This window comes from Cetorhinus maximus, chromosome 1 (assembly GCF_964194155.1).
Source record: "Cetorhinus maximus chromosome 1, sCetMax3.hap1.1, whole genome shotgun sequence".
Lineage (NCBI taxonomy): Eukaryota > Metazoa > Chordata > Chondrichthyes > Lamniformes > Cetorhinidae > Cetorhinus > Cetorhinus maximus.
The window spans coordinates 61,940,921-61,961,363 of NC_135879.1; the positions used below are offsets into that span (position 1 = coordinate 61,940,921).

At 38.1% G+C, this 20,443-nt stretch overlaps 1 protein-coding gene across 1 annotated transcript in view; it reads right to left on the reverse strand.

Moving 5' to 3' along the window:
• Nucleotides 1-1,613: 1,613 nt before the first annotated feature.
• Nucleotides 1,614-20,443, reverse strand: part of lrba (LPS-responsive vesicle trafficking, beach and anchor containing) — a 913,498-nt gene continuing 894,668 nt past the window's right edge. Inside the window, exons 54-56 of the mRNA XM_078541260.1 lie at nt 17,303-17,499; nt 6,908-7,059; nt 1,614-2,938 (exon numbers count right to left, since the gene is read on the reverse strand). Coding sequence (XP_078397386.1) covers nt 2,848-2,938; nt 6,908-7,059; nt 17,303-17,499 — 440 coding nt within the window. The 3' untranslated portion in view covers nt 1,614-2,847. The remainder of the gene's footprint in view (nt 2,939-6,907; nt 7,060-17,302; nt 17,500-20,443) is intronic.

Sequence of the window (20,443 nt, forward strand, 5' to 3'; positions counted from 1 at the left end):
CTAATGTTATAAGTTTAGCATATTCATAAGGTATAGAATTTTTCAATCATATGATCCTTTTACGGCATGAAATTTCTCTGCTCATTTCAAAACTGTTTAAAGTAACAAGTAAATTGCTCTGACAGCATGTTGGCAATGGCAGCACTGTACCATAGAATGATAAGAACATTCCCCAGACTCAAACTTATTTTAGGGAAAGGCTATTGGGTCCAACAGTTCTGTCCCAAAGTAAAAAGTGGTATAGACTCCAAAAAAAGCAAATTTAAATCTGGATTAAGTGTTTTTTTTAAAAAAAACAAAGTTTTATTATTTTTGTAAAGCTTCAGATATTCTTTGTTTCTATTTGCAATTCATAACTTCAGCTGCTCTAACACCTACTTGGAGTGTAGACCACGACGAGGCTGATTTCAGCTACTAATTTTTTCCTTGTCAGTGCGCAGTAACCTTTAATGGCCGAGAACGGGCAACTCATGCAATAAATCACAAGCTTAAACCCGCAACCTGTCACTCTACAGCATGGGGCAGTTTTTATATTTTGAAATTTCCTTAGGAGTGTACCTTAGCCCAAGAATAATGTTCATCCATCTCCTTTGTCAGGCTAGGTATGCAAATTTAAAAATTCTGAAACTGTATAATTCAGACAAACTGAGCAGCTTCAAGTTTTACCCAACCAAATTAAACATGACACCAGGGCAGAAATTAATTTTCCAAATATGGCAGCTGTGTAACATTTTCAGTAGCCAAAACAAACACAGACCACATTCTCCTACTCTCCCCTAGCTTTCAGATTACCAATGAAGCAAGTATCCAGTTTGCTTTCCACATACATGAATTGCATTCATTAATCAGACTTTTACCATATTTAATCTGGAAAAATCATTTGCTTTTTCAGTTAGGATTGTTTTAGTCAGCTGAACTTTCAACATTTTGATTGTAATAGCTGATCAATAGTTGGTGCTTTAGGGTTAATAGATACTGTGAACTTTGGTCTTGAGCAAAACCATATATCAGTGGAGTTTATGGGTAAAAGAAGTCTAAACATGCAACGTGACAGTGGTACCTGAAACTATTCTTGGAAACCTAATAGTTTTTCAAGCGACGATGAAGCCATCAACTGCATGTCAGTGGGGCCAGTCTGATTTCCCGTTACAGCATTAGATATAATTAAAAACTACATTTTCCAAACAATCCTTGTACTAACCACACCCCACCCCGCCCCCAACTCTATTTTCTGAAGAAAGTTTGTCCTGAAATCAGTTTTATTAAAACAAAATCCAAAAAAAAAGCATTGCTTGTCTGAAATAGTTAAATCCATGGAATTCAACTTTGCAAGCAGAGCCTTTGTTCTATAATTAACTTCTAACAAAGGCTGGTGTTATTTCTCCAGTTGAGACCTTGTTGCCTTTAAAAAGCTACAGTTATTCAGTTGCATAGCCTCAGGTAACTTGGAGTTCTGTTGCAGAAAAGAAAAACATGATCCACAAGTCATGCAAAGTCATGGTTTACAAGTGGTGCTTAGAGATTTGCTTGATATAACGTTATTTAAATAAACAGCTGCCGATCTTAAGCTTGGATTGTTTTAATACTGTCAGTCAAAAGAAAACTCTCCGGTCTCAAGATACAAGTGAACTTTATTTTTGATTTCATTACACAAACTGGAATAACCTCATTCCAAATCATCACCAAAAAGCATTTCTGAGTGGGGTTTTGAAATACAGTAACTTGGTCCCTCTGGCAGGTTACTAATGCACCATTAGGCACCAGTAAGATCCATATTGAGCAAACATTCGCTCAGCAAGGTGGAATGTTTTCAGCAGTCTAGTTTCTGAAAGTTTGTAGCCTGACCACAACATCCCAATAGTAGGATTTCACACACACAACAACAAGCAGGACAGAAACCCAAACAGAATTCACAGTTACAAAGAGTTATCAGAATTCAATGTTGAATAACAATGTCAGGGTTACAAACGTGTTTAACAAAAGCTATAGAAATGAAATTAATGGACATAATTCTCTGAAAATGCACGCACACTAATGTAGAACAGACAAAACTTGTTACACTGGATTGATTTACTGTTTACCTGAACTCTGAGGAAAGATCCCTTTTCCAGCCCAGCAGCATGCCAATGACAAGAATATAGTATCTGATTGACTGTTATAAAGTTAAAAAATCCTAGGTCATAATTTAAATATTGCTCTTTGTTCCCAGTAATATCAGTGCTAAGCTACCATAACATTAATGAAAAAATACAGTAAAGAACCATGCCTTAGAAAGGATTTGTACACCCCCACGTGCAAACCTTCTCCCCAAAAAGAAACTTTTTAAAAATTTGATCTCTATATATGCAATAAATCACAGGTGTAAATATATTGCTTAGTTCTAACATAATTATGAACATCTGATTAAAATTTCTGTTTTACATTCTTTTAAATCAGTCACTTATTCTTCTTACAGAGATGAAGGTAAAGAAATAGTCATTATATTTCTTATGAATGAGAGGTTTATAAAGAATCATGTAAAGATTTATTCCTCCTAAAAATAGACGTTTTGTATTTCTGAATCAGATTTATATGCTCTGGTGTTCTACTAATGATATGTCAAATTCCTTATATTCTACAAAAATAGCAGTAAGCATTTCAAAATACTCTGCTTTCCTGGAGACTTTTAGGTTACATTCAGATTTGTTGCTTCTTCATATGGATGAATGCCTATATATACAGTGGCAGGATTGAATGACTACGTTGATTAAAAATTCTCAATGCACCAACGATGGCTGAATGCTCTTTCAGATCATAATCTCATGATTCCAGCACATAGCAGTGCATCTCTGTGCCTTGAACACACCATTAGTACCTGGTTTGATACTCGTGATGCCATCGATTAAAATCAATGTAAAACAGTACTATGCTTCCAGACGCCATACCTGTAATGATGACCCTAAATTAAAAGAAGTATAGTTAATTACACAGAATAGAATTTGCATCAATCATTATTGTGCTAAAAAGGCCCAAAGGAACAAAGGAGTTTGCTGAGATAATCTTTAATATTCGGAGGAATCATTGCTATTACAGAAACTTTCAACCTTGTTAGCTCATTTCATCAGAGCAACCAGAATGACAGCTGGGTTTCAGCAGGTGCTGTACTAGATGTAGAGTTAGTTATTTATTGCAGAAAATAAAAGCTCATGGTGTAGGGTGTAACATATTGGCATGGAGAGAAGATTGGCTGGCTAACAGGAAACAGAGGTTAGCCACAAATGGGTCATTTTCTGGTTGGCAGGATGTCACGAGTGGTGAACCACAGGGATCAGTGCTGGGACCTCAACTTTTTACAATTTATAAATATGATTTGGATGAAGGGACCGAAGGTATGTATGGTTGCTAAATTTGCTGATGATACAAAGATAGGTAAGAAACTAAGTTGTGAAGAGGACGTAAGGAGGCTACAAGGGATGTAGATAGGTTAAGCGAGTGGACATAAATCTAGCAAATGGAGCATAATGTGGGAAGATGTGAAATTGTCCATTTTGGCAGGAAGAATACAAAAGGTTATTATCTAAATGGTGTGAGATTCAGAGTGATCTGGGTGTCTTAGTCCTAGAATCACCAAAGGCTAGTATGCAGGTACAGCATGTAATTAGGAAAGGTATTAGAATGTTATTGCTTATTGCGAAGGGAATTGAATATAAAAGTTAGGAGGTTGTGCTTCAGTTGTACAGAACACTGGTGAGACCACATCTGGAGTACTGTGTATAGTATTAGTCATCTTATTTAAGGAAGGATGTAAATGCATTAGAAGCAGTTCAGAGAAGGTTTACTGAACTAATATCAGGAATGGTCAGGTTGTTTTGTGAGGAAAGGTTGGACAGGCTAGGCTTGTATCCGTTGGAGTTTAGAAGAGTAAGGGGCGACTTGATTGAAACCTTTAAGATCCTTAGGGGTTTTGACAGGGTGGATGTGGAGAGGATGTTTCCTCTTGTGGGAGAATCTAGAACTAGGGGGTCAATGTTTAAAAATAAAGGGTCACCTATTTAAGACAGGGATGAAAATAATTTTTTTCTCTCAGAGGGTAGTGAGTCTTTGGAACTCTCTTCTTCAAAAGGCATTAGAAGCAGAGTCTTTGAATATTTTCAAGGCAGAGGTGGATAGATTCCTGATAAACAAGGGGGTGAAAGGATATTTGGGTTAGCCAGGAGGTCACAGTCAGATCAGCCATGATCTTATTGAATGGCGGAGTAGGCTTGAAGGGCTAAGTGGCCTACTCCTGCTCCTAACTCATATAGATACTGTGATGTGGATTTTGCTCGCTTTTCAATAATGTAAATAAATGAACATTTTCAGTAGTAGGCATAATCAGCGAATAATAGCGTCTCTGTTCTCTTGCCTTTCTGCTTTCAAGCATGATAGAATAATGCAACACACTTATGTAGACAATAAAGATTCCTTTAGTAACAACTAGCAACATCTTAAATTAACTAAAAGGGAAACTCTGGTTTTGACTGCCTCTTGCTACATAGTTAAAATTACAGCTGTAGTAAGCTTAGGTGAGCATAAGAGCAAAAATAGGTGAGAGGATGGATGCAAGGATTTGGCACTGCCTTTTGCCTCTGGGATTTGGATGCAAATCCATCCTCAAACTGATGGATTGAAAATGTCCATTGTTTGCTGGCTGTAAAATCCCAAAATAAGTTTGGGTTTTCTCAAGCCAGTTCCTTGTGGACATGGAGCCACAGGACAAAGCTTTCCCTAATCTGGCAGTAAACTGGCAAATCTTTCTTAAAAAGAACACAGGACAGTCAGTTGTTGTAGTAGTGGTGCTTTTCTGAGGTTAGAACTGAGGCATACTGTTTGCCAGAGTCAGATATGGGACAGTTACTTTGCATTTAACCATGCCTGATCTGGCAGTGTTCAATGCCAACTACAACTACCTTAAATAAAGTGTGTTTTTCCCCAGAATCAACAATCCTCATTTTGAAAAGCACAAAAATTCTAACAAAGTAAAACTGGTGGGGTCATTAAAACAGTACATTTCTCAGCCTAATTATCAGGCAGAGCTGGCCAAGTTTTGGTGGGAACAGAGGGAAGGAAGAGTCATGTTTGATCCAGTTCTGTGTATTTGCACCGACTAAAAATGCAGAAATTACTTCACAAAATTGCTACTCCCAGTATATTTCAGATGATTGACTGTGAAAGTGCAAAATACAAATTTTGTGTTTAAAAAAATCGGTATTTTGTACTCAAGATGAAAAAGGATTAGAGGTAATCTTTCAATATTTAAGTTACTTGCTTGAAAATAACCTTTAAACAGATTCTACTTCATATACCAATGAAACACCACAGGCAACAACAAGTTTGCATTGGACAGATCAATACAGTCAGTTTTTAAGGCTAATGTTCAAAGGAACATTAGAAATATCCCAAAGCATATTAAACAATGTCTATGTAAACAATGCAATTCTCAGCAGAATGTTTAAACTTTGTTTGCTTTCTCTATATTGTGCTTTTTAAGTATTGAAAGAAGCTAGGCTTCTGAGAGAGAGAGAGAGCGCGAGAGAGAGCGATTGAGAGTGTGTGTGTGTGTTTTCACAGTCGCCCAGTCACTGCATGTGTCTATGTATGTTAGGCTGATTCTGTATTCTAAAATAATGAAGCCATTTGTTGGAAAAGAACAGTATTGTGTGCTTCACTATTTTGACATTTTTGCCCAGTATCAGGAGTGGGTAGCACAGACAATAAAAAGATTAATTTAACATGTAGCAATTGCCCAGGAACATTGGTATTGGTTGATTTTAGCACTGAAAATTTGAGACTAATAGTCAGGTTTTGTCTGTATCACCCAAAAATCTTATTAAATTAATTCTGGACCTTGGATACTGGCAACACAATGAAATAAATTCTCAAAAAAATTGCTGGAAAAGTCAGATCACTTCTGCCACTTCAGACTGTGACTGTCTTGAATTTTAATTGACACTGGTGTATAACTTTAGGCTTTCTGTAATACATATTAATGACAGTACCAGTCCTCCCGAGCCATTAACAAAGAACCAATTCAGCATCCACCACAGTAGTGATAGAACAAAACTTTTAAGACAGGAATGGGCCAAATTTTGTGCTAAAATTAGTGGTGAGAGGATCAGCTCTGAACCTTTATTTAAAGATAAATTGGACAGTAACTTCCAGCAACCACACATGCATAGTTAAATACGGAAATTAGGAAATTATTGCCCATGTTGCCCTGCTGCTCCAAACGTTGTGCTATAATAGTACCTCGCTTAGGGCCTTGGCATTGAAATCCATGGAATGGCTTAAAGTTGTGGTACTTACATGATGGACACCCACTAAATTCCCCAGAGAAAATTAGGGCTTGTCCATTCCAAGTAATTTTTTTAAACAGTATAAGTCTTAATTGCTGCCAACCAACCTTTCTGGCATTGAAAATTAACCTTTATAAATGTGGAATCTCATTTCTTCAGATTTTAATTATGGTTGGAGACTATAAAACATTAAATATTTCAACTTTTGCTTTCTGTCTCTTTTATCTCTCCCTTTCTTAATCTAATCGTTCTTTTCCCCTCTATTTTGGCCTTCTGTACACGATTTGGCATTGAATTAACTATAGTAATGTCCATTTCCTGGTTCAGATTCTGTGTTTTTGAGTCAGGATTCTTCAATCTGATTGGTTAATGAGATACACCATTGCTTGCACAGGTCCTAGCTTACCTGAAGAGGGCACCGCACTGTTTAGGCTCTCTTATCAATACAAATTCCATTATGTAAGCCCATAGAAAGCTTGTGGAGAAGCTCAAGTGTAGTCAATGGCTAGTGCCATTTGTTTGGTGCTGATCCACAAACTTTGAGGGAAGAAGCGGTTAGTTCATCCAGTACCTTCTTTAAAAAAATGTCTTACCTTTGGTCATGAGACATGGCCATGGCCCTAATACCAGCATCACAGCCTGGGTAGGTCATCAGCTGTTTGAGGTCCCAAACCTGCCACACAGCCACTATTCCGCTATCTCCGCCAGTGATAAGGTACTGCCCATCACGACTCAGCAGCATAGCCTGGAGAAGAATTGCACATATTACAGCGTAGCTCTCAGCTCATATCCACTTAGTCATCTGCTGACTTTGGCTGCATCTCAACAGCTGGTATTTTTAAACAAGGTTGTATATTAACAGTATCACTCGGGTTTTCTCCAAGGACATAACATTCTCACTTCTTCTAACTGAAAACTGACAGTTTTATTTTTCCTAATATGTCAGTTTGTCATAACTGTAAATCATCAAGCACACCATCCTCATCTTATGTTCTTTATTTATTTTAAGAAAATGTGTCATTTTGGTTTCTACTTACCAATATATCAAAGGCATGTGCATTACAAACAGTTGAGATCAAAACATTCTTCAGTCTAAGGCCAGGTTTCTTGATAAATGGCATTGCTGCCAGTGCTGTTTGTAACCATTTCTTGATACAACAGTAAAGCCACAAATACTAATGCTTAGTTTGCTAATAGAATTAATTAATTTCCATACCTATATTCATTAGCCAATATAGAAAATGCCAGGATTGTGCTGTTTAATATCAGATACATAAACACTCAATTTGATAATTACTGAAAAGACTGATCACAACTTTCAGAGATCAAGTACTTCTGCAGCATTTTCTGAAATCATAGAAGTGTAGAATTTCTGACCATCTTTAGGGGTCACATCTGACATTTTCCTAAAAAAAATGAACTCTGCATAGATTTGTAAGGAACCTATAATCATTAATCTACTTCATCACAACAGAAATCCTTTTGAGAGCATGAAATATGAGATCAGGGGAAAGCAAAGTATAATTGGAACAACACTGAACAAATTCACTGTAATAAATGGTTATTTATGTTGTTCTTACACCACCAGCTTACCATTGTAAATTCTGCACTAAACATTAGAAAACATTTTTTTAAAAATCCAAATATCAGCAGCATCTCAAAATGTAGCAGTTTACCTTGTGTCAAACACAACACCTGAAGCTAGTGCAACACCCAGAAACATAAGATAAAAGCAAAATACCGCGGATGCCAGGAATCTGAAACAAAAACAAAAATTGCTGGAAATACTCAGCAGGTCTGACAGCATCTGAAGAAGAGTCATCTGGACTCGAAACGTTAACTTTGTCTTTCTCTCCACAGATGCTTTTTCACCTTTGAGACTCATTCCATGACTCTGAGCATAAAGAAATTTGTCTTTGCTGGCTGACTGTTGGTGTACTATGTCAAATTAGTGTTTTACTGTTGATTAGTCATTTTCTAGTCGGCATAGACCCAAAGCATAAACTAATGTAATTCACCAATCTCTGTCTGGCCACAAGATGACTTATATAAATGGAAGGATTTCACAATAGTACAGTACTGCATGCTCTTGAGGTTGGGTTGAAGTACTTTCTTTGGGCACACAAGAGGGAGCTTTGCTATGCATCCTTTTTTCTTGATTTGTGAATGTTACCATCCCCATGGGGAAAATGAAAACCAAAATAACCATTTTGCTGAATGACCCCCAAATAACAAAATTACCAACAAGATATCACTTTTTGTAACTTTTACTTTAACATGGATCAGAACCAAATTAAACATGAATTAACAGGCAAATGATACTTCAAACAAAAAGCTAAATTTCACTTTAAATAATCAATACAACAAAGACACATCTTATGAAACTACAAGCACCCACATCGTCCCCTGCAAAGATGTGACACTAATGTAACTACACAGTTGAAAAATATGCTGTTCTTTATTCATGCAGGGTAGGTCAGGAGTCCTATCCGACAACAGTTTTCATTCACTTCTGTAAGATTTTGGGTTCAGGGGCCACAGATATCCAAGGTAGGCAGTCCCGTATTTGTAAAAAGTTTAAGTTGTAAAGAAATAACAGTTTAGATACGATGCATTAGCTAGGTAGACAGGAAAAGTACACAACTTGTGACAGTTGAGAGCAGTTCACTGATCTCAGAGGATGAACAACCCCATAGACCTGGTAAACCTTCGACAAGCACAAGTGAGAATTTGTGGGACAAGGAAGTGGGGCAGAGTGTGTTGATCTCAGTAGCTTGTGATAGCAGCATTTTGCTCTCTAGCCAAAGTGTTCGGAGGCTCTTCCCCCACCTTCCTGACTCTTCCCTAGTCTATTTTGCATCTGAAGGTGTCGGCTGCTTGGTGAGGACTGCCATTTGAGGAGGACTGTCCTCTATCTCTGAGCACTTGTTAATATACTTTATTTCTAGGGGCTGGTAGCTTACCCAGTGCCAATCACCTGTTCAAACACTTCTGGCCAATAGATACAGGACAAGTACCCAAGTTGTCAGGGTGGCCACCACCACCACCTCCCCCACCCCCTTGTACATCATCCTGGCTTGAGGTCACTGGGGTATACAGGGCACCAGAAGATTTTCTGCTATTGGTTCAGGATGTTAGTGACCTCAAGGTGGGCAGCGCAATCTTTGTGACTTTTATCTCTGCTTTGTCTTGATCCCTGACTTCTTAGAATTGTTTATGGTTTTTTTTCAGAACGAGAAATAAATGCTGTCCCAGCTAGTTCCAAGAGAGCCCTTTACAATTCTAAAAAGCACCATTTCTTAAAGGTCCCTATTTCTTACAGTTTCCTCCTTTGAGAGGAAATATCCTGATTGACTTCACAACTAATTTTTAGCTAACATTGTTATTTCTAAAACAAAAATAATACCTGGAAAAACTCAGCAGATCTGACAGCATCTGCGGAGAGGAACACAGTTAATGTTTCAAGTCCGTATGACTCTTCAACTCTTCTGTTGAAGAGTCATATGGACTCGAAACGTTAACTGTGTTCCTCTCCACAGATGCTGTCAGACCTGCTGAGTTTTTCCAGGTATTTTTATTTTTGTTTTGGATTTCCAGCATCCGCAGTTTTTTGCTTTTATCTTATTGTTATTTCTGAGCTGTTTTCCTAATTTCTCGATTACATATCATAGAAAACACACTAAAGCTGCTAGAATTATCTGATTACAATTGACTTGGATTGGCACTCCCTACCTGCAGATCACCTCACTCAATGATATTCCTAATTTTTTTTCAGGTGTGCTGTTACTGTCTGGGCGATGAGTATATACATACATACAATTAAACTTTAAAGATTCTCCAGCTCTCCCTTCACCTATATCCATCTTGTGGTTTAATTCTTATTAAGTATTATTTCTCATTAGCCTTCGATTGTCCCAACCCAAAATTCCTTTTACTTTAATTTTACTCCCTTTGACTCCACCATAACTGGAAGTCAGTTTCTCTATGGAATATTGATCATTTAAAAATGTTTTCTTACTCTTTAGGTCATGTTAACCATTTCACGTCATGCTATTTGTCAGGTAGCTAAACATGTCTGGGACCCATTCTTCAGTGCAGCTTCATCATGCACTCTTGCATGTCACTTAATTCACACATAAAGAATCAGTTCTGCACACCAACACCGGTGTCCCAATCCCTTCTTTAATCCTCTGTTGGAATTTCACATTCTTAAGTCATCTTCACACATTTCCCTATCTGTTGTATGTGGTCTTCAGTGATTTTCTTTTCCAAATTTTCGATTGAAAATCTCCCTTTCACCCATCATGCTTGGTGGTAATCCCACTTCCTTTTCCCGCAAATACTCGCCTGTGCTTGTTGTAGGTTTACCAGGTCTATGGGATTGTGCCATGTATCCTGCCAATCAACTTCAGCATCTGATTTATTTTCTTCCCGGTGAAGTTGTGCTTATCGCACCACATGTGCTCCAACCGGTAAGGTTCCCTGACTTTCAGGTAATCTTCTCAAAAGATCAAAGGCGGTCTCTGTCTCAAGGGCTTTGCTTAGCCTCCCCTATATGTTCCAATGTCTCAAGTGGTGACCAGACTATCAAATTCAGTTCTCTTAAAAAGTTCATAGGGAAAGACACAAATATCTCCAACAGAAAGCTGTAAATCTATTAGCCTCATCTACATTTTCCTTCCACTAGAACATACATCAATACCAAATTAATATATTCCATTGAACTATACTCAAGGTAAGTTATTCCAATTCCCATTTGGTGTTGTGTCCTTTTTCCCTAACTCCACATCGTGCCCGCAATCATTTCCTTATACCTTTTTATGCATGCGATAGTTACCATCTTATCTCATTCATGAGCCTGGAGAAACTTTAAAGTTCAATAAAATGTTTTCATAATATTGTCAAAACAGAAATTAAGCTTTCTCACTTGATTCCAGGCATTATCATGTTTTGCTTGTTTGTTCTTTCTCTTAAACATTTTATTTTCTCAAAAGTAATCTGCTAGATTGTGCCTGACACTTTTGTTTGGAATTTCAAAATTATTGCAAAATTCATTTAGCAGTTTTGTTGGGCTGACAGGCTTTGTTAGTGTTCAATTTATTTCTTCCCAAAATAAACATTTTTTCTTCGATACTGAGAAACCACTTAGGCAGCTTTTCCATTAGCTTTTTAGAAAATTAAAATTTGTTTATCTCCTTAAACGTCAGGTAAATTTCCATATGAATGTTTGAAATAACTCATATCAAGATCTTTATCAATTCCAATTTGAGAAACAATAATGTTCAGGTTTGGTGGTTTGAAATACTGCTTTTACATCAGACATAGAACCGCTTGCAATCAGATTAGAGGTAACTTCCATATCTATTTCCATGAGAGTTCTATACAAATTTTAAAAAACACCATTTCTTAAACGTCCCTATTTCTTACACTTTTGAGTTTCATGAGTACGATCATTATCAGCAAGGCAGGCTTCTACAAACCCTCTCTCCCTTTAGTCACGACAGACCTGATGGTGTAGCTATCCAGAGTTCCTTTTCAGCCGACAAATCAATAACACCCGGTTTATGGTTTGGCCACTTCTGGGAAACCCTTCAGCCCATTAGATCTCTGAGCTAGTCACACAGCTTTCCAGGTTTTAAACCTTTTTAACCAGCTCAGACATTGCCTCCAAGAGCACCTGTCTCTTTTTCTGACAAAAAGAACTGACCTCTTCCTTAGAGTGATTTGCTTCTTCTCCTTACAAGAATTTGTTGTGCTCCTCTTTCTGTCTGCAATTCTCTTTATGCTTGTTGATTGCATTCTCCCTCCAGCTCTCCTATTTTCTTTACAGAAATAGCTTTGTTGTCTGTCTCCTCTGTGTCTGGACACTTGTTTTTTTTTCTTAACTTCCTTTCTGTTGTACCACTCCCAGGTCAAGGTTCACCAGGTCACATGGACCAGTATTTCTTATTCAAGAAAATTACAATTGATCCCTTTACAATTGATATAAACTCTCAATCATTTTAAAGAATTACAGATTCCAGACATTTTAAAGAAGTTACAAATTTTCTTTATGGTACTGCTTCCAGGTCAAAAGTCATCACAATGAGCACTTTTCAAAATGTATTCTTTCATGGGATGTGAGTGTTGCTGGCATGGCCAACATTTGTTGCCCATCCCTAATTGCCCTTGAGCTGAGTGGCTTGCTAGGCCATTTCAGAGGGTAGTAAAGAGCCAATAACATTGTTGTGGGTCTGGAGTCACATGTAGCCCAGACCAGGTAAGGATGGCAGATTTCCAAATGGGTCTTTACAACGATCAATGATAGTTTCATGATAACCGTTACCGATTGACTTTTAATCCAGATTTATTAGTTGAATTTAAATTCCACCAGCTGCAGTGGAAAGTGTTCCATTCCCAATCTTTAACATTCTGCATGAATTTAGCATTGTAAATTCAGCACTAAATATCAGCCAAAAATACTTCTGTTCCCAAAATCAGAGACCATGCAGCAGCTTTAGTCAAATTCCCAAACTGTACAGAATAAGGTTGTACAGAGAATTAATCAACATTGCTTACTAAGGTCATATTACTCCAGGCCAAAATCAACATAAATTTGTCATTTGTGAAAAACAATTCTGAAGCTCTTTTACACTAACTACCACAAGTGAGTGCCCTTTAGGGATAGTGAGCAAATGTGCTCACTATCTTACTCAGGGTGTAATTGACCATCCAGGTGGATATTTTTGCTCAAATTTCCGTTTAAACATTTTTGTATATTGCCAAATGTAAAATCTTCCATGAACCAACACGATCGGGCTATGTTTTAAAATGTATTTTTTAAATAAAAATTTTGTATTAAAAATATTCCATGATATCTTAAGAATGGTAACCTGGTGTAGTTTTATTAATTCGGCTAAAAATGAATTTATCACATAGAAGAAGCATTTTTAATCAGCGTCTATTCCACCATGAGTAATCTTATTTTGAAGTACTGGAAATGGGAGTGTTGTACAATAATCAGTTTCTTTGTAGATTCAAATAAAACTTTTAAAGCATGCCAATTTTGTCCAAGAATGTAAAATTTATTAAGAACCTCCTTGAAGACCTACAAATAGGCGCAATTAGTGGAAACTTGAAATGGTGATCAGTTAGATCTGGGGGCATGGCCAACTTTGTGGATGGGGCTCGCTTCCAGCACAATGTTTTTCAAGCCAGAGTGAAAGGTTGCGGAAATTTGATTTGTGATTGAATTCTTTCCACTTTTCTGGATGAGTGCAGCTCCAACAATACTCAAGAAGCTCTAAATCATCCAGGACAAAGCAGCTCTCTTGATCGGCACCCCATCCACCACCTTAAACATTCGCTCCCTCCACCAGTGGCACACAGTATAGCAGTGCGTACTGTCTACAAAATGCACTGCAGTAACTCTCTAAGGCTCTTGTACCTTCTAAACCCACGACATTCACTACCTAGAAGATCAAAGGCAACAGATGCATGGGAACACCATCACGTGCAATTTCCCCTCCATGTCACACACCATCCTGACTTGGAACTATATCACCATTCCTTCACTGGCACTGGGTCAAAATTCTGGAACTCCCTCCCTAACATTACTGTGGGTACACCTACACCACATCAGTTGCAGGGGTTCAAGCTGGTGGCTCACCACTATTTTCTCAAGGGTAATTAGTGATGGGCAATAAATGCTAGTCTTGCCAGTAATGCTCACATTCTATGAACAAATGACAAAAAAAATGCACAGCAATTTGAGAAAATCTTGTCATAGATGGCAAGCATTACATAAGAAGTAACAGATCCCCAGAAAGAGAAAAAAGAGTCAGGATAGGGGAGGCGGTGGCATAGTGGTATTGTCACTGGACTAGTATTCAAGAGACCAGTGAAATGCTTTGGGGACCCAAGTTCAAATCCCACCACAGCAGATGGATGAAATTTGAATTCAATAAAAATCTGAAAAGACTGACGATGACCATCTGGTTCATTAATTCCCTTTAGGGAAGGAAATCTACCGTCCTTACCTGGTCTGGCCTACATGTGACTCCAGATCCACAACAATGTGGTTGACTCTTAATTGCCCTCTGACCAAGGGCAGTTAGGGATGGGAAATAAATGCTGGCCTAGCCAGTGATGCCCACATTCCATGAACGAATAAAAAAAACCAGCCTGAAATAAGCACAAAACAGAACACTTTACCACGAGGATAGGGTGTCTATACATCACAGGAATTCCTGTAAGCACAGCTCCTACAGGAATTCTGTAAGCAGGGCTCCTAGACACCACAGAAACTCTTGTAAGCAGGGCTCCTAGACATGACAGAAACTCTTGTAAGCAGGGCTCCTAGACACCACAGAAACTCCTGTAGGCAGGGCTCCTAGACGGCATAGGAATACCTGCATGCACAGGAAAACATCTCTTAAAATTTTCTCTGGAGGGGGACAACACCCTTCAATGCTGTTCTTAATCAGTTCTCTTTACACTAGCTCAGGAACAAAGAACTGAGCACAGTCAAAAAAAAGCAGTGATTGCGTTACAATAAAATGAATTTTTAAAAAGTTAGAAAACAGACACTATTTGCTCAATATAGCAGCACAATTGCAACATTACCCTGCTTTATTGGCTGTTTAGCTTTCGATGGCTCACAGGAAGAGATTTAAAGTTGTACAGGAATGTTTTACTTAAGGACCAATCAGCAGCTGAGAGTGCTGTAAAGTAAGAATCAAAGGAAATAAAGATATTAAAAAAGAAAGAACCAAAAGAAAGTAATCAAAGGACTGATTTGACCAATGATGTTTTACATTTAAACCACCAATGATATGTGTGCAGTTGATGCCAATAAGAAAAAATTTGAGTATTGTTATTTTCGGTCAGAACGCAGATCAAAACAGGTGTGAGTCGTAGATTGAACAGCACATTTTTCCCAGGCAGAAAGGAAGTGCAGTTGTAATTTTTCTTTGCCATGTAAGATGAAAGTAAATTTGAATTCTGTCTTATGCTTGAAAATTGAAAAGTATTGCAGTTGTCAGCATTCTGGCATGTATTCCCATGCATGACATCTGAAAGGCACCTCAAAAGAATTTCTTGTACACAGTCCAGTACCCAAAGGAGTTCTGCATTGCCCCATAAGTTCTTTTTATTTCAAATACCACCAGAAATGTAATTTTCACAGTCTGTGGGCAATTATTGTTTACCTCAAACACTCTTTAATCACAATTTTTTGGGCCTAGCAGTGTGATAAAGCACAGAAGCTTCAGGCTTCTTAAATCTAAACTCCAAAAGGGCCCTTTCCAAGGGCACATCTGCACATTTCTTCTCAATTATGTCAAGCAAAATTTCCACAGCTTACAACAAACTTTATACATACTTAAAGGCAGTCAGAGATCCTAAAGAAATTATATGCAGTTACGTATTTACCAACAGATGATACATTTGAGTGGGGCAAATGTTTCCCTCTCAAGATTCAGCTCTTGGTCTACACACAGAATGCTTGCTGAGAGCAGATGAAATTCATTCAACCCAGGCAAGGGAGTTTGAGCGGCAACTAGCCTTGGGAATCGAATTCAGAACCTAGCTGACAGTCAGGCGCTCAATTACTTAAGCTCCAGGGTCATATTTGAAAGACGTGATGCACAACAGACACTTTGTTTCTTTTTGAAATTACAATTTCCGATTGTACACATCAGTTTCAGGCACAGCCTTCTGGTCAAACCACTAGGGCTGCTGTGTGCTCAGTTCATCCATAGGCTAAATTTCTAGCTTAGCTCAGTGGTAGGCCTCTGAGTCAGAAAGAAGGATGTTGGTTCAAGCCCCAGGCCAAAATTTGAACAAGTTATCTAAGCTCAGACTGCAATGTAGCATTGGCGAAGTGCTATACAGTCAGAGATGCCTCTTTTTGAATAAGATATGCAAGTGAATGTAATAGATACCATGACACAATTCAAACAAAAGCAGGGAATTCTCTTGGAGTCTGAGCAAACACTCCCCCCTCAGCCACCAACACCAAAAAGAGATCAACTAGTCATTTATGGGACTTTGCTGTGTGAAACTTGCCTACATAAGAACAATAGTTACTACAATGAAAAAGTGCTCTGAAACTCTTTGGGACATCCTGGTGATGTGAAAGATGCTATAAGATTCCAAGTTCTTCTGAGAGTATATCTGAGCTACATCACAAAACAGTCCACCTTGTTCCTTGGGAGATAAAAAGTAGTCAGCCAATTTCCGCCCAGAAGCTGTATATACCTTTAACTGGATTGATTGCAACATTGAAGTAAGATTGCAATTCCTCAGAGCGCTTAAGGAGGAATTAATCTTAAAAAAACACCGAAAAATGTTGCAAGAGACAGCATTTAGTTCAAGCACATTACCTTGACTATATTAAAACAGAAAATGCTGGAAAAGCTCAGCAGGTCTGATAGCATCCGCAGAGTGAGAAACAGAGTTAAGGTTTCGAGTCTGAAGAAGGGTCATATAGTTCAGCGCAAAAAATTTGTAAATTTGTCTCCTAGCGTTTCTGGTTTTAGATCTAAACTAGCATTTAGGATACCGTGCTATTGTGCTTGTGGTACTGGACCAGAAACTCAGGGTCATGAGTTCCAATCCTAGTGTGCAGTTCAATGAATTTGGTAACATACAGATGCAGCACCAGGAGAAATTACCATTAAAGCTACAGGATTGTGGTAAACTCTTATCTCAGGCCTGTCAAACAACAAGCTGAAATAGCTGTACGTCAGACATCCTAGATTCCTTCATCACCACACCTGGCTATGTCCTGTCCGATTCCTGAGGTGGATCTACCAGAAGCTCATGGTGGAGAGAGAAAGTGGCCATGGAAACCTGATAATGACCATCAATCCTCAACCCAACCATCAACTTACAAATCAATATTCATCCATGTTAAACACTGCTTGGAGAAAGCACTGAGGGAAGCAAGGGCACAGCATGTAGGGGACTTCATTGTTTACTCCTTCCAAGTAAAAGATATTGCTTACCTTTGCAGAATCTTCAGTCTCCATCTTGGTCAGCAGCTTTCCATTTACACTGAAGACACAAAATTGGCCCTTTTCATAGTAAATAATGCAGTGGCCTTCAGTGGACAACTGGATTAATCGAGGATGTAAGCAGTTTTCAGGGCTCTCAAGTGCTTTCAGGAGGTCGCCATTCATTGTATGGATTAAGCATGGACCCTCTATCAATCATTAAGATAAAAAAAGGCATTTCAGTTCCATTTTTGTGAGCAGATAATAAAGCCTTTTTAATAATTAATTCAGTCTGGTGGGTTCAAATGAACCACTTTCTGTATTTATCATGTGTGGTATCACACATTTTGCCATTTTCTACTCCAATCCTAACGAAGTACCTTAAGCACTGTCATTTCAGAAATAATACATACATTCCCGTTCAATTACTTTTTGGAAACCAATGCTAACAGCTCAAGCTTTCAATTTTAGCTCTTTGTAAAGTTACATAGCAAATATCATTGTAAACGCTTCATGCTGGATAGTTGCACAGGTTGAATCTCCAAGCTAGACCCAATGATCATTCTTTAAGACTCACCACAGTTTTGGAAATGCCACACAATACTGGCTGCTATGGAAACAATTAATTAGGGTTTTGTTTGGGTCAGACATCTGGTAATTCTTTTATAGCAAAATTTTTTAAAGCCTTTGGGAAAAGGTAATAAAATTTTTCTGGAGCAAATCAGCACTAGGTAGAGTTCATTAAAAAAAGGTCTCTGTTCTCACAGGAAATCACAAGCAGTACAGGGATTTAGTATATGCAGGAGTGCGAGCTGGGCCATTCCGACCGAATAACTATTCTTTTATTTTTTGCACAATGAAATAAAACAGGACCAAAATTACTTAAGTCCTTTATGTTAAGTGACATCCCAGTTTCTACCAGCTTGTTATATAACTGCTTCTTCTCCTTTACAAAATCTCATTTTCATTTTCTTTCCGTGTAACACACCATTCCTTGGCAAGATGCAGCCAAGTGATCATCTCCCACAACTCCACCAATTGTGCTATTGACTAACCCCCTAAGGCATCCACTGAGGACTCATCCTCCAACTCTTGCTCTCTGTCTGGGTAACCTACATAGAACCTGCAGGACATAGTCCAACTGATCTATCCCAGTATTTAAAATTCACTGTAATTATCTTTCCCATCCCAGTATCCCACTATTTCCTCTCCCTCATGCGTGCATCAAGACTCACCTTAAATACATTAATGCTATCTGCAGCAACCACTCCATGTGGCATGCTCATCATTCTGAGTGTAAAGAAACTCCATCTAAATTCTTTATTTGATCTATTAGTGGCAATCTTATATTTATGCCCATTGGTCTGGGCTCAAGTAGCAATGTTTGTACATGAGACAAAACTTGGAAACGTAGTTAACAGTGAGGAGAATAATAGCAGACTTCAGGAGAATTACAAAAATAAATTCTCAAAGAATAATAAAGAAATAGTAAAATATTCCACAGACACATCAGGACAGGGCCATGAAGGAATGCACAAGATAAACTCGCAGGTAATGACAGCAGAATAACAGAAATACTAAACAGTTACTTATGCCCAGCATTTATCAGGGATAGTAACAAAAGGGAACATGAAATTAGGAGAGATAAAAAAAGACTTTTCGAAAGGATAAAACCCTGGGCTGTATAGACTGTACACAAGCATATAAAAAGCTCGAGAAATTAAGCAGATGCAGTACTACATATGTATACATATAAATTCATTAGTAAAGGGAATTGTGTCAGAAAACTGCCAGACAGTTAATGTTATATGTACATTTAAAAAGGGAGGTAGACCAATTAGCTTAACCTACGGGATATGGCACCATTGTGGTTATGTTATTGGACAAGTAATAAGCCAAAAATAGAGGGTAACCAAGAGTGAGGAGTAATAAGAGTGAGGAACTTAAGGTAATTAATATCAGCAGAGAAAAATAGTTGGAGAAACTTAAGGGGCTAAAACCCAAAAATCTCCAGGACCTGATGGTCTATGTCCTAGGGTCTAAAAGAGATAGCTGCAGAGATATGGATGTGGTGGCTATGATTTGCCAAAATTTCCTAGACTCTAGAATGGCCCCAGCAGATTGAAAGCTAGCAAATGTAACACTGCTATTCAACCAAGGAGGGAGAGAGAGACCAGGGAACTACAGGCCAGCTAACCTGATATCAGTCATCAGGAAAATGTTGGAATTTCTCAGTAAGGAAGTTTTAACTATGCACATGGAAAATCATAATATAATCAGACAAAGTAAAAATGATTTTATGAAAGAGAAATGGTATTTGATAAATTTATTAGCGTTTTCTTGAGGATGAACTAGTAGGGTGGATAAAGGGGAACCAGTATGTATTTAATATCTGGATTTCCAAAAAGCATTCAATAAGGTGCCACACAAAATATTAATGCATAATATAAGGGCTCATGGAGTTGGGGTAATAGATTTGTATAGATAGAGGACTGGTTAATAGACAGGAAGAGTAGGTATAGACAGTGCATTTTCAAGTCGGCAGGCTGTGACTAGTGGAGGGCTGCAAGATATATCTATAATCTATATTAATAGCTTAGACAAACAGACCAGTGAGGTATCTAATTTTGTTGATGGACAAAGCTAGGTGGAAATAAAAGTGAGGGACAAAGGCTGCAGAGATATAGGCAGGTTAAGTGAGTGGTCAACAAAGTAGCTGATGAAGTATAATGTGGGCAAGTGTGAGGTTATTAATTTTGGTCGTAAGAATAGAAAAGCAGAATCATTTTTAAAGGCATGAAACTTGTAAATGATGTTCAGAGGGACTTGACTGTACTCATACCAGGGACAGAGAAAGTTAGCAAGCAATTAGAAAAGCAAATGGCATTGCCTTTATTGCAAGAGGATTGGACAAGAATAAGGAAGTCTTGCTACAATTGTAATAGGCTTTGGTGAGACCAACCTGGATTACTATGCGCAGTTTTGCTCTACGTATTTAAGAAAGGATATAGTTGCATCGGAGGCTAGATTGGTCCTCTTATAAGACGCTGAGTAAGTTGGGTCTATATTTTCTGGAGTTTAAAAGAATGAGAGATGATCTTGTTGAAACAAAGAAGATTCTGAAGGGGCTTGACATAGTCGACACCAAGGCTG